Here is a 13,722-nt window from a genome sequence, read left to right on the forward strand (position 1 = left end):
GTCATGGAAGAGAGATTCCAGTTAGAATGATCAGAAACAAAAATTTAGCTGAACAGTATTGCCTGCCGTTTGTTAAGATCAATAATTCTTTCAAGATTTAATAATATTTGCGAATACATTCGTTATGAAATTAAAATAAAGTATATAGCCCAAAATAGTTTCTCTCGCATGGCCAGTTTCTCTCCAGCGTTCTCATCACCCCACTCAGAGAGATTTTTTGTTCATAGCGGGGAGGGGGGTTGGTGCTTCGGCTCCACCCACCTCCTCTCCTTGTTTGCCCCGACCTTTATATTTGTTTATTTTTATTTATTTTTATTTTTCTTTTAGTTTATTTACATTAGTATCATTTAACTTTGCTGATCTGTTACTTTCCAATGACCTAGGGCTTACAAGCATCACTTCTTCAGCTTCTCTAAGTGCCGATTGTCAAGCTGGAGGAAGAAATCTGTCCATCTGTGCGGTGCATTTGCCTCAAGCGTAGCTTATGCTGTGCGTGATCCTCACGTGCTGCGGAGCCTCAGAGAGTTTTTTGCCACCACGCACAGCAGTTTTGGGATCTATGGCATCGGATCTTCTAGATTCGACTATTCTCTTCACTCCAGATGTGGTGGGTGGCCTGCACGTGTCGCCACCGCCAGTAACGCCCCTCACCAGCCATTCGTCACAGTGTTCGGTTGCTATATTATGTTTCCACTTTTCCTAACCAAATATAGAGTGAAAGTGGATATAATAATTCCTTCTAGCACACTCCTTTGTACTGCAGTTTCTAGTTACAATTTTATAGTTTGTTCATCAGATTATTTAAAAATCGTCTCTAAGCGATCTCCCCCTGTTGGGTGAGAGCCAATCTTTTGACTCTGATTACCCCTTTTGTTTTTTTGTTTTTATGTTATAATGTGTGTTGACTTTGAGAAGATTGTAAAGAACTCCCACTCTATTGAATTTGTATCTTGTATTCTCTAGTTTATATATAAATGTCTTATTTGCAAGAAAAAAAAAAGTAAGTTGAGAAGGCTAAAAAAGCATATATGAGGAAAGAGAAAAACTATTATATTTAAATAAGAATTAAGAACTCAATTAGATATATATATATATATATATAATTCATTTAATGAGTTTAACTTAATAATACTTATTTAAAAAAAAAAAACTTCATAATACTTATTATTTAGTATTGATGTAGATCGTCTGGCCCTCATGTAAATTGACTGTACCTTAGAAGAAGGCAAAAAGGATTTAAGGATGACGAATAGCAAGCAAGGTATGAGGATACTAATTGAGAGTTTGTTCAACACTTACTCGAGACTCGGTTGGGTGAAGACTAATTTAAGGCTCTCGCCATGGATCAACCGGAGAGTTGGTGTGACAAGTCTCATGACATTAGGTTGAATGAATCTCTTTCAAAGAGTTCGTTTGAGATTTTGCTCGAGAAATACGTTTCTAAGTTCGCTCGAGACTTTCTTTTATACTAGTTTTATTCATTTTAGGCTTTTTTTGGATTCCAGTTAGAAAGCGAAGCAGAAACAGATGTAGAATAGAAACAACTTAAACGAAGAGAACTAAACAGGAACAAGAGAGGAATCCACTAAAGAAGATCCTTAATTCTCCTTCACTTTTTTTTTTTTTTTATTTTTTTTTTATTTTTTTATTTCGAAAGATACGAAGAATTACGACAGAATAATTACTATGTTTAGACAAGGGAGAACAATATTCATTGATGTTATTTTATTTTATTCAATTTGAGAACCCATTTGAGAGGGTTTATTTCTGTTCCTCGTGATCTTAGAGGAATTTTTTAGATTTAAAAAAAAAAATTGCTTCATTTTCGTAAATTAGATCTGTATTTGATCTGTTTCGCTGCATTCGTAGAGTCAGAGTAGGTCTGTACGCTACATCAATTATCTATAGGCAGTAGTAATTATTCCATGTCCTCAAAGATATATATTAAACCGTTAAAAGATACGTGCCACAGCCTTAATACCTGACCCCCCACTGGAGCGCAGACATGAACGCACAATTCAGCAGAATTGGTGGGAGTTTTGGGTTTGATTATTTAATGCGTTTCTATCACTTGAACTTCGATCTGTACTGGATTTTACTTACTTTTAATTGAACATGTCGGTCTAAGCGGTTCATACTCGTATATATCCGCCATCGGTTAGTTGCCCGGCCTGGACCCAGGCCACCCAGGGAGACCAACCTGAGAAGGCTGAACCTTTGTAGCAATGTTAGGTAGCAGGATCCGCAACTACTTTTATTTTGCATCAGTCTGGCCATCTTTTTGTTCTTCTGCTACTGTTATCCGAATCCCTTATGTTTTTGCATGTTTGACAGCAGCAGAAAAGGATAAACCTTCTTTTAAATAATGCATAATGGTAAGGACGCTTTCTTGTCTTCAGTGTCTACTCAACTGCCACCCCAATCTCACCCCACACACACCACCCACCCCCCCCAAAACAACAAATCTGGCACAGTTCGCTTTTGATCTGCTTCACATTTTCAGTTGTTTTTTGCCCAAAAGTTCTATAAATAGGTACCTCCTTTGAATGCAAATCCGCACACCATTGCAATCGACACAGCCTAGCTAAGTACGGTACGTTGTTCTGGTACTGCAATATTCCGATCATGGATTCAAACACATCGGGATTTCTTCTAACTCCTCAACTCTTCAGTCAGCTCATTTCGAAGCCAAGCAGGATGATGATGCAGATAGCATTGACCTGGGTCTTAGTCTGAGAACTCTGCAACCTGAAGATTATCATCCCTCCGGCACAAGTCGTCGTATGCCCTTGCTTTGTGCCTTGGTTTTTGTTGCATGTTTTGTCGTTTGTTCATGTTTATCTAAGTTACTGTCTAGCGAGCTTTGAATGCTTTCTAGTTGAGATTAAGTCTTACATGCGGCTCTCAATTATTATGGGCAAAATGCCTCGCCATCATGCTGACACATTTGGGGTATATGGTACTAATTTGACCCAAGAACAAATAAAATCATATGATACGTTGTTATGTGCCAATATAAATCATTCATGGTGGTATTGCATTAATGGTTATGTTTTTTGTTAAAGGTTTACTCATTCATGATCTAAAAGTTTTAGGATCGCTAGATACTAATTTAGTTAAATCTTTAACTTTTGACTTTAAAATCATCGCATCTCACCTCGTAATTTTTGCTCCGGTACTAATAATCATTAAAAATCGAATCATTGATTCAAAAATCCTAAAAAATGATTGGATATTGATTTGGTTAAAGTTGTAATACTTTTTATCATAACACTCTCATCATAATGCTTAAAACGGAAAATTTTATAGGCCTTTCAGTTTGGTAACATTAGTTGCAATGTACTGACCGGAGTGTTGCGTCATTTGGATCAGTCTTAAGCCTTGAGGGATATGATGATTGGCCTCAGGCTAACCTGAACTTGAACAGTTTAAACAGTATGCACCGAAGAAATATCTCAGAAGGTTGTGATGAAGAATCAGAGGGAGTCCAAAGCAAAGAGTTTTGGGGTTATGTGAAGGTTAACATGGATGGGGTTATCGTTGGCCGGAAAATTTGCATCCCTGATCATGGCGATTACTCTGGCCTCGCATATCATCTGGAGGACATGTTTGGTAAGTAAAAAAGCTATCTTGCTAGAAATTTGAAAATGATGCTTTTTTTATTTTATTTAAATAATAACCAATGATTAATTCCCTCAATATTTCAGGGACACAAGTGGTATCTGGGTTAAGGTTGTTCCAGGATGGATCCGAATTCACACTGTTGTATAAGGATAGAGAAGAGAATTGGAGGGCTGTTGGTGATGTGCCATGGAAGTAGGTTCTTAAATAGTCATAATCTCCTGCTTGCTTTTAAGAATCGGCATTTTTCTTGTTCTCTTTTAGGCCAGACCATAAAGTACAGGATAAGTATTGGAAGCATTGTGTTGACTATTTTGTTTCTCTTGCAACAGGGTGTTTGTGCAATGTGTGAAGCGGCTGAGGATTGCACGAAATAATGCAGATCCTGTTCCTGATTCATCAAAATTCACCTGAATTTTCTTCATTCCCTCCCCCCTCCCATGTTTTTTAAGCATATCTGACTTGGAAGTAAAGTTAAATCCTGTGAGAGTATCACATACTATTGCAAACGAAAGATAACCACAAAGACAGATTGAATGTACTGAATTGTTCCACACAGGACACCATGCAAGGCAAACTTTGTTGCGGCATACTTTATGGCAGATCCTCACAATGCCTCGGTACTTCAAATGCCTTTGAAAAAAAGGAACAAAAAAGCAAGCAGCTTTAAAGAAGTGGTAATCCTAAAATGTAAAAAGCATCTTAATTCGTGAAAGACCGCAAATATTCTCTAAGCAGTCTGATCAGTATCAACTTTTAGTTGGTGGATGTTCAGATGATCAAACCAATGTATTTTCAAATATTGTTCGCACTATCTCGTGTTAATTCTAATATTTTCCACGAATTTTGTTATTTCTAGACACAAACTGATTTAACATATTTGAATTAATTTTTTATTTAAATAATTGACTTATAAAATATTTAAAATATACCATATCAATTGATGTGACTGGCGATGATAAAAACATAATAAAAATATTACTTTTTCCCTTTATGGTAATGATATCCTTACTACCATATTTCTACCTGTTTATTACCCAAACCTACGAGGTTTTATTTATTTCTTTAGCTCTGCATTCTGCCCTTTTGTGATAGAGAGGAGGCTCTGCCAGGTTCACGACGGAGAAGAGAGGTGTGAAAATGTTACGGTCTGAGATTGTAGTTTTGAATTTTAAAAAGAAAATGAAATTGATAGAGAGATTTGAGTCTCAGAGGGGATGGAGAGACTGAGAGGCATGGTCTAAAAGTTAAGAGATTTGAATCTCTGATAGTCAGACATAAAACTTATGACAGAAGGCAGAGCAAAAAGGTCGAAGACAAAACAGAAGGAAAAAAAATAAAAATAAAGCAATGTAAGCTTGGGTAGTAAACAAGTAGTAGTGTGGTAATAAGGGTATCATCACCTATATTTCTCTTTTACTTTTGCTTCAATTTAGTGACTATTTTTTTAAAAAACTATTATTATATTAAGAAATTGTAATTTAGTTGCCAATGAGTTAAGTGTTCTATCACTTGTCTAAAATAAATACTACTATTAATGTATGTCTGTCCCAAACGTTATTTACATTCAGCAAGAAGCTGTCTAAGCCGTGTTTAGTTGTTGGAATGAACTCAACTCAACTCATCCCAAACCAATTATTAATTAGATTTACTATTTTTTCAATTTTTTATAAAAAAATTAAACTCATCGCAACCTATTTCATACATTCAAATACATATTTTAATTTGGTTACATTCAAATAAATGGAATCTACAAAATATTACTATTTACATATCAACTCGGATCATCTAAGATTTACCTTAGCTGCATCCAAACACAGCCTAAAATTAAAAAAAAAAATGCAGATTGAACAAAAAATTAATCCAAGGACACCAAAAACTCTTTTGCACGCCACATTGTTGGGTAAGAAGACAATCAACAATTTTTTAAATGCATTGTATTTTACATGAGAGAAAAGAACACCTTAACATTGAAATGGATATATGAAAAGTGAAAATAGGTTTGAGAATAAAGGTGGAATACAAAATATATGTGAAGATCGCACAAAGTTGGCGTGCATAAAGAAGGGTAGCATAAAAAAAAGAAAGATGCCAATTCAGGCATGCACTATAGGTAGAAATATATTAATCCGGACTAAGCCTCATTCGCTGACTACCAGAAACAATATATAAAATTCAAATAAGGGGCCAAAATCAAGTTAAACAGTTAAACTTGATCTTAGAATGCTAGACCACGTTTACTTCACGCTTTCACTAATGTGAAAGAGGCCAACGAGGGCATGCTCCCAGGTAATCTTGTCTTGAAGTACATCTTTTGCTGGGAAAGTTCGTGATAGTATATAACAGGACATTAATCAGGAAACAGACCAAAGGAGTTTAGCTGGATGGATTCCATACCCCGAGGTAACATGGTCCTCACAATCTCAGTTTTGCATACATGAGAGCGGTATACACTTTTCTTTTTTGATCAATTGTTTCAGGATTCATTTGACAGAGTAGAGTGGAAGAAACAACAATAAAATAATTAACATGACACAAGAAGACAAAAAGGGTCTACTTCAAGAGCTAATAAAAAAAAGACACCCTTTTACAAATATTCCAAGAGCCAGCTCATTGAAGATAGGATATGAAGTCTCATCGCATGCTCCTCTAGTAGACCTACCTTCACCTAGCCCCTATGCAATGACAATTGACAAAGAGAACCTTACAGAGAATAAAGTCACCAACACAAATTGACCATTTTCTAGCTTCCAACACTTCAATTCTAATATCGGTTCCATCTTAATTTTTCTCTCTCCCCCCCCCCCCCCCCCCCCCTTTTTTTTTTTTTTTCTGAATTTAGGAAAATTCAGCTACCCTGTATATCTCAGTGAAATGGCAAGCTACATCAATGATCAGATTCATAATTGTATGGAGCTTCTCAATCAGTGGACATGGTAAGTCTGTCTAAGGCATCATACACATGTCTCATTGCTGGTCTGCTTTCAGGGCTGCTATGAACACAAGCCATTGCAATCTTTAGAACTGCAATCATCTGCTCTTCATTATCTGCATCTAGAGCCAAATATGGTTCCAAAACATCTGAAAGTGGCTTCTTTTCTTCAATGCAGAGCTGAATCCATTGTACAATATCCATCTCTAAGGTACCCACATGAACAATGGGCAATCTTCCGGTAATCATTTCCAGTAGGATCACCCCAAATGAATAAACATCCCATTTCTGTGAGGGTTTGACCACTTTAAGTGCCTCAGGAGCTTGATAATTAGATCCTATACTAGTACCTGAGCTAATCGTAGTAACTTCTGAGGTTGCACTCTTATGTTGTCTTTCTTGTGGTCTCTCAGTGGCCATTCGATTAGATTGCAGGGTTGGGGACCCTCCAGCAATATTAGCAAGGCGCCCAAGTCCAAAATCAGAGATGTGCGGTTCCATATTCTCTCCAAGCAATATATTACTAGGCTTCAGGTCTCCATGTACATATTTTTTGGGGCTAAACTCATGCAAATAAACCAACCCGTTTGCAATTCCTTTCATAATTTTCAATCTAACAGACCACGATAGTGGTGTAAATGATATCATTCCAGGTTTCCCTGATGACATTAAACCAACAAAATCAATTCCAAAATAATTACATTAATAAAAGCATTTAATAAATCAAAATAAGGTAAGTAACCAGCACAAAAGAGAATACATAAAAAAATAGGAACCTAGTTCAAGAAAGAGGGCGGCATAAGACTTACCATGAATGGCAGTAGCAAGGTTTCCATTGGGCAGATAATCATAGATGAGCAGTTTCTCTTCAACAGACCAATAATAGGCTCTTACTGTTACAATATTAGGATGCCTAACTTTTCCAATTGCTTCTACTTCTGTCTGAAATTCTTTAAACCTCTGAGAACCTCCCTCACCCAACCTTCGCACAGCTAAGGTAAGCCCATCTTCAAGTACAACTTTGTACACAATTCCAATTCCACTCTTTCCTAGAACAAAAGCCGATGCCTTAAGAAGCTCATCCAAATCAAAAGCCACCAGTGTATCCAATGGCACAAGGTCATACTGCTCAACATTTTCTGATAAAGTCTCTGATTCATCCTTCCTAAAGCATAAACAATCCTTCCTTCCCTTACCCCCCTTCTCAAAACCATAATCATTTTCTTCCTTACCCTTACCACAAGCACAAATCCTTGCATAACAAGATGTGAAAAGAAATCCGACGAGGCAAATGCCGATTACATCACCCACTACAATCGCAGTTACAGCGCTCTTACTTAAGCCTCTTGCTTTCTTTCGAGTATTGTCATCAGGATTATCAGGTGGGTAATTATCTGGCAAAAATGGAATGGATGAAGGTGAACTCGCACTGTTTGTATCTGAAGAACATGGGTTCTTCAGTGGAGGGCCACAGAGCCAAGAATTCCCAATAAAAGCTGTTGGTCCTCTGTTCATTAGTGCACCATTTTGGGGTATAGGCCCGCTCAAGTTGTTATAAGTGAGATCAATATATACCTTCTCAGGAAGGTTGCCAAGGCTGGCTGGGATTGATCCGGAGAAACGATTGTGAGATAAATCAACCGTACCTTGCAAGCTGGACAAATTTCCCATATCACTAGGAATTGAACCATTGAATATATTGAATGAAAGATCAAGTTTTTCTAGAGAAACCAAACCAGATCCAAATCCATCTGGCAGAGAACCGGTGAGATTATTTTGACTGAGATCAAGGATTCTGAGTCTCTTGCATTGAATAATTGATCTCGGTAAAGACCCATTAAAGAAATTCTGGGATAAATCTAAGGTTTGGAGGTATGTGAGCTTCCCAATCTCACTAGGCACGGACCCAGATAAGAGATTCCCATACAGTACCAGACTTTGTAGCCCCTGAACTTCAAAGAGCTCAACAGGTAAGCTTCCAAACAACTTATTGTTCCTCAAATTTACATGGCGGAGCTGAGAGAGAGCTCCAAGAGTAGAAGGAAGAAACCCATAAAGTTTCTTCCTTGGAATGCTAATAGAAACAACTCTTTGTTCTTTGCATGTAATCCCGTTCCATATACAAGGGCTCTCATCAGACGAGTTCCAGTTACTCAGAGACCCTTCCGGATCTACTGTGATGCGCCCTTTGAACGACAAAAGCGCATAGCCTTCATCATTCAAAGAACCCACTAGACAATGAGAGTTGCAGAGAAGAAGAAGAAACAGAACCAATGGAAACATATCCGGGAAAATAAAAATAATGACGGTTTGAGGAAATCTAAATAAAAGATGGAATTAACAGGGCTTACCAGTCTGTAGCAGAGAACCAACCGACGATAAAGGTTGGTCAGATAGCATGGAGGGGTGTGAGTGTGAAAAAAGCTTTGACGGGGATGGAAAAGAGGGAGTGTAGAAGAAGAAGAATGGTAAAGGTTCAGGAGACAAGGACCTTGGGAAGATACAAAAGAATTAAGAGAAAAAGAGAATAAAGTGGGGGAAAGAAGAAAGTTGGAGAGAGAATCCCGCGACATTTTGTTGGCAGTTTACTCTCGACGAGGAGTCGAGGACAACCACATTCGCTGCTAACGCAGAGGAATTTTCTCTCTCTGATAATTTAGAAAAACAAATATAATGTTACAGTTAAATAGTTATACGAGATTATTTTGTTCAAAAGTTATTAAAAATAGGAAAAGTATAGTTGCAAGCACAATTGTGTACTAATTTGTGCACCAATGTGATGTCATTGGTCAAAAAGTAGATTTTATTGATAACAGTGTTAATTTAAATTTTAAGTATGAATAAATCAGTGTTGGTACACAGATTAGTGCGCAACTGCGCTTGTATGTAGCAAAACTCTTAAAAATAAAAATTTTCATCATATGTTTATCATTTGTGAAATAGACTATCTAATCCAATCCCAAATAATCAAAGTTTGGAAGTGTTAATGATTAATGATGAACAATATATTGGGGAATACATATGGTGGGTTAATATCTCTTGCTGCATGTGCTAATTAGCTCCAAGAAAACAAAAGAAAAATCATTTGCTCTTCTTCTGTTTGGAAAAAGAGGGTAGACTCTCTCTCTCTCTAATGAAGGGAAAATGATGATAGGACGGTTCAGAATGGAAGAGATAGCCAGAGTCAATGCGTTGGGCAGCCATGATTAACCTCTGATGCTTATAAACCGTTGGGGAGACATGCTATGATTATGGTCACTTTGTGCCCCCATCCTATGATCATAATTGTATTCATTAGAAACCCAGTTGGCCGAAAGGTCGATGAGATCAAAATACACGAATGGTCCTGATCTTTCTTTGCCTTGTGATTGGGTCCATAGTACGGCACCATTGTACATGTGCCGCGTGTCTAGAAAACAGAGCTCCAAGCCACGATGGCAAACTTTACAAGTAGCCGTTTGTGAGTGGGTGTGAACCCCACATTAATAGGCTTTTGTTTGAGACTGATAGGTTAATTCTTGGTGTATTGAGAGGAAATCGAATCGTTTTTTGAGGTATTTCAAATGAATATTTTATGTTAAGGGAGTGTTTTGCCCGTCCTATGTTAATGGTGCACTTCCTTTATAATTTAGGTATATATAGAAACAAATGAGTCTGTAACTGTAAGACAACCTCATGACTTTCATTGAAGAACCAAACCCACAAATCCAATACATTTTCCTCCACTAAGTTTGAACTTTATTGATCTGATCTGTGTGAATAGAATGAATGATCTTATGACAGATTGAAAGTGTCATCCAAGCCTTGGCAATTAGCATCTTGTGCAAGTATTAGGTGATAAAACACCATAACTAATCCATTAACTTTGTCCCAGAAACTGATGATCTATAGCTTGCATATACTATATACTATATTTTCATTTCATTTTTATCATGATTTGACATTCTCCTTACTCCAAAGCACAAGATTTTCTGCATTTCTGTTTCCATCTTCATGCCCACAGAAACTGAGCCATGGTCTATATATTCTAACAATTATTCTACACCCAGTCGGCCGTTATATTAAAAAAAAAAATGCAGAGATAAAAAATGCGGCAAACTTTCATCAACCAAATGTTTGGTTGGCGTGTTTTGCAACCTTCAAGCTTCAGCAAGCGAAAATCGAACTCTCCATTTCTAAGCAGGTTTCAGCTTGGATTTGCACAAAACTTTGGCTTTTGTTTTTCGTGTTCGTGGCCGTCTTCTTCATGCAGCTTATTCGGGGCCTGCTTTGAAGCAAAGTGGAAAAAAAGGCGCGTTAGTCTTCGGCATTGTCATCTATAAGCAACTTGGTAAGAGTTTCGTGCTTCTTCTTCGTGTGGGTCTTCTCTAGGGGGTGGGTCTTCTCTAGCGTCTGTTTATTTTTGATTTAGATTAATGGAGAAGAGATATGAATTTGTATGAGATTCAAGCTTAGTCTTGTACGCACGCCTATCATTTTGACTGTAAACTCTAATTTTTTTTATAAAATTTTGTTGGATCTTTGCATCGTAGTCTTATTGTTACTGAGATTGCAGTCCGATAATGACTCCTAGGTTCTATTCCATGCATCGTAGTCTCTTCTTTGTGCCTTAAGCTCTGTTTGAAGCTCTGTTAAAAATCTGGAAGTTGCCTTAAGCTTTGTTTGATGGACAAACTTCTTGAGTTTCAATTTGGTTGAGGTGGTCTATGATTGTGAAAGTGCTAATGCATGCGTGTAGACACAGACCTATGAATGGTTTCAAATGAAAAACTATGTGAATCATTCTTTCTGCATTTTGTGTAGTACCAACAAAATCTCTGTAGGAAACATTGATCAAGAACTAACAGATAATAAGAGCAAGCACTAAGCTTGGTCTTAGTTGAAAGCAGAGATATTATGATGAGAAATAGTGTAGCAGAAGATATTTATTTGTTTTGCAAGAGCTTTTTGTTATATATGATTTAGCTTTTCTATCAACTTAAGCATTACTATTGGTGGCTTTTTTCAGGTGAAAGTTTTCATACTGCCTAATTACTTGCAAAATTTTGTTCAGTCAACATTCAATGCCCTCACTCTAAAAAAGGTTAGAGGTAAGGCTTTTGGCTTTTCGGTATGGGGTGGATTACGTCTATGCTTAATAAGATGGTTTTGTTGCATGTGGAATTATTTTAAGGGAAAAATAAAGGTTATGTTAAAAGTGGATTGTATGGTCTTATGATCAGGACATGTTTTCTACTTGACAAATTAACATGCCATTCTCTTATTCTTGGGCTTAGCAAGTCTGATTTTCTCCTTGGCGATTGTCAATCCCTCATTTATTTGTTGGGTGCTTCTACCCCAAACACAAGAAATCCAACCTCTTTCCTGAAAGTCCTTCAAAATTATTTCACCCTTAACAGTATTATTATTTTTAGCTGAAATGGCATCAATGAGAACATTATAGGTGGTGGTGTTGGGCCAGAGTCCTCTTTGTTTTATCTCTTCATAAAATTCAAATGCAGCCACCACATCACCATTATTGCAGTGGCCAAAAACAAGTACATTATAGGCAACAACATCAAGCTTTAGACCACAATGTTCCATGATGCTCCTCAACTTTAGAGCCTCTGTAAGGTTAGCAACCTTGCAGAACATGTGCATCAAAGATGTAAAAGTGGCAATAGTTGGAACAAGTTGCCTCCTGAGCATGCAATTAAAAACCAGCATGGCTTCCTCAATTTTCCCACATCGTGCAAGCCCTCTAACCATAGCACTCTCAGCAACATCGCGTGAACAGATACCTAGTGCTTCCATCTCATCTTTTAGCTTGAATGCTCCTTGTATATCTCCCACTCTACACATACCATTAATTAGTGTGATATATTGCACACAATTAGGAGTAAAACCCTTTTCCAACATGTCATGCAGAAAAATATGGGATTCATGGAAAGATGAAGCTCTAACCAGTCCATTTAAGATAGCATTTTGGGTATCTACATCAGAAAGAACTCCCAAATAGTTCATTATATTAACTGGATCAAAGGCTTTTTGCATATCACCGGTTTCACAACACTTGGTAATAAGCATGTTAAAAGTACACTGACCAACTGTATTAACACCTTCCATTGTCATATTTTTCAACATTTTGATACCAATGTCCAATCTCCATATGCAATAACAATATAAAAATAATTATTCTTGATATCATGATATTGGCAAGAAAATACACTTTACACTTGGTATTGAAGCTTCTTTATGACCTTTAATTTCAGTGATGGGGCTATTTCCTTGAATCACGTGTTTTATTTGCTTTTTTGCATGAAATGGCTGAATTATTTTATTTCTCCAATTTCTTTCCTTTTTTGCTCCTTGATTATAATGAACTGTTTATGAATGGTACTAATATGGCCTAGAAAATTTGGAAGGCATTCTTCTCTTTCTTTGGATGATACACTTTAAAGAACATGTACTTATTACCCATGCATATCACCAACTAATATTGTATGGGCTTATGCGATAGACTTCAATGGTTTAAACACTTTCTTGGATTGACTTTTCAGTGATCAGGATTTTAATTTGTAAGCATGGGAAAAGGGGAAGAAAACCCATCTCTCTCAATATCATCTAGCGTAAATCCCTTAATCACGGTATGTTATATGATTTTTAAAGGTTGTTACATAAATCTCGTGCTTGCTAATTATCATTATTATTTTTATGTTAAGACATCCCAACAACTGTTCCAAACTTTCCAAATTACATGCACGGTTACTATGGACCAGGACCTGCATGGTCACCGGCTTTTATGCCATATCTAGATGCATACCAATATCAAAGCAACATTCAGATGGTGATGAAGCTTCGTTGTTTTTCCCCCATTTTTTTGGAAGTTTAATTGCTTTCATTTTTAGCAGAATGCTAGTTACCCTTTTCATCATGGGATGGGGCCTCCGACTCCTCTCATGGCTACAAGCTCCGAACGACCGAAATATTTGGTAAATGGGATACACCCAGTGAAACTACAGCGCCATTTTCCTAGTCTAGAGTTCATGAACAAGGTGAAGAGGATATGCCATATTCATGGGAAACAAACGATGACACTACTGGGTCACCTCAGTTAGATCAAATGGATGGTGGTGATATGATTGAGGAGCTAAAAACGGGGATGGAGTTTGATTCTTTAGAGGAATTAA

At 37.1% G+C, this 13,722-nt stretch overlaps 1 protein-coding gene and 1 pseudogene across 1 annotated transcript; one reads left to right on the forward strand and one right to left on the reverse strand.

Annotated features, from left to right (window-relative positions):
- Positions 1-2,008: 2,008 nt before the first annotated feature.
- Positions 2,009-4,483, forward strand: LOC122312549 (annotated as a pseudogene).
- Positions 4,484-6,122: 1,639 nt separating this feature from the next.
- Positions 6,123-9,198, reverse strand: LOC122313962 (receptor protein kinase-like protein ZAR1). Its single transcript, XM_043129307.1, has 2 exons — positions 7,363-9,198; positions 6,123-7,212 (listed from the first exon to the last, which is right to left on the reverse strand). The coding sequence occupies exons 1-2, from the start codon at positions 8,834-8,836 to the stop codon at positions 6,542-6,544; spliced, it is 2,145 nt and encodes a 714-aa protein (XP_042985241.1). The 5' UTR covers positions 8,837-9,198; the 3' UTR covers positions 6,123-6,541.
- Positions 9,199-13,722: the final 4,524 nt, after the last annotated feature.

This window comes from Carya illinoinensis, chromosome 6 (genome assembly GCF_018687715.1).
Source record: "Carya illinoinensis cultivar Pawnee chromosome 6, C.illinoinensisPawnee_v1, whole genome shotgun sequence".
NCBI classification, from domain to species: domain Eukaryota; kingdom Viridiplantae; phylum Streptophyta; class Magnoliopsida; order Fagales; family Juglandaceae; genus Carya; species Carya illinoinensis.

What these genes read in the sequence shown, in the direction of transcription:
- LOC122313962 (XM_043129307.1), bottom strand. Translation starts at nt 8,836, where the DNA reads ATGTTTCCATTGGTTCTGTTTCTTCTTCTTCTCTGCAACTCTCATTGT. An exon ending in CCTTGCTACTGCCATTCATG is followed by an intron (nt 7,213 to 7,362) that starts GTAAGTCTTATG and finishes TAATGTCATCAG; the next exon opens with GGAAACCTGGAATGATATCA.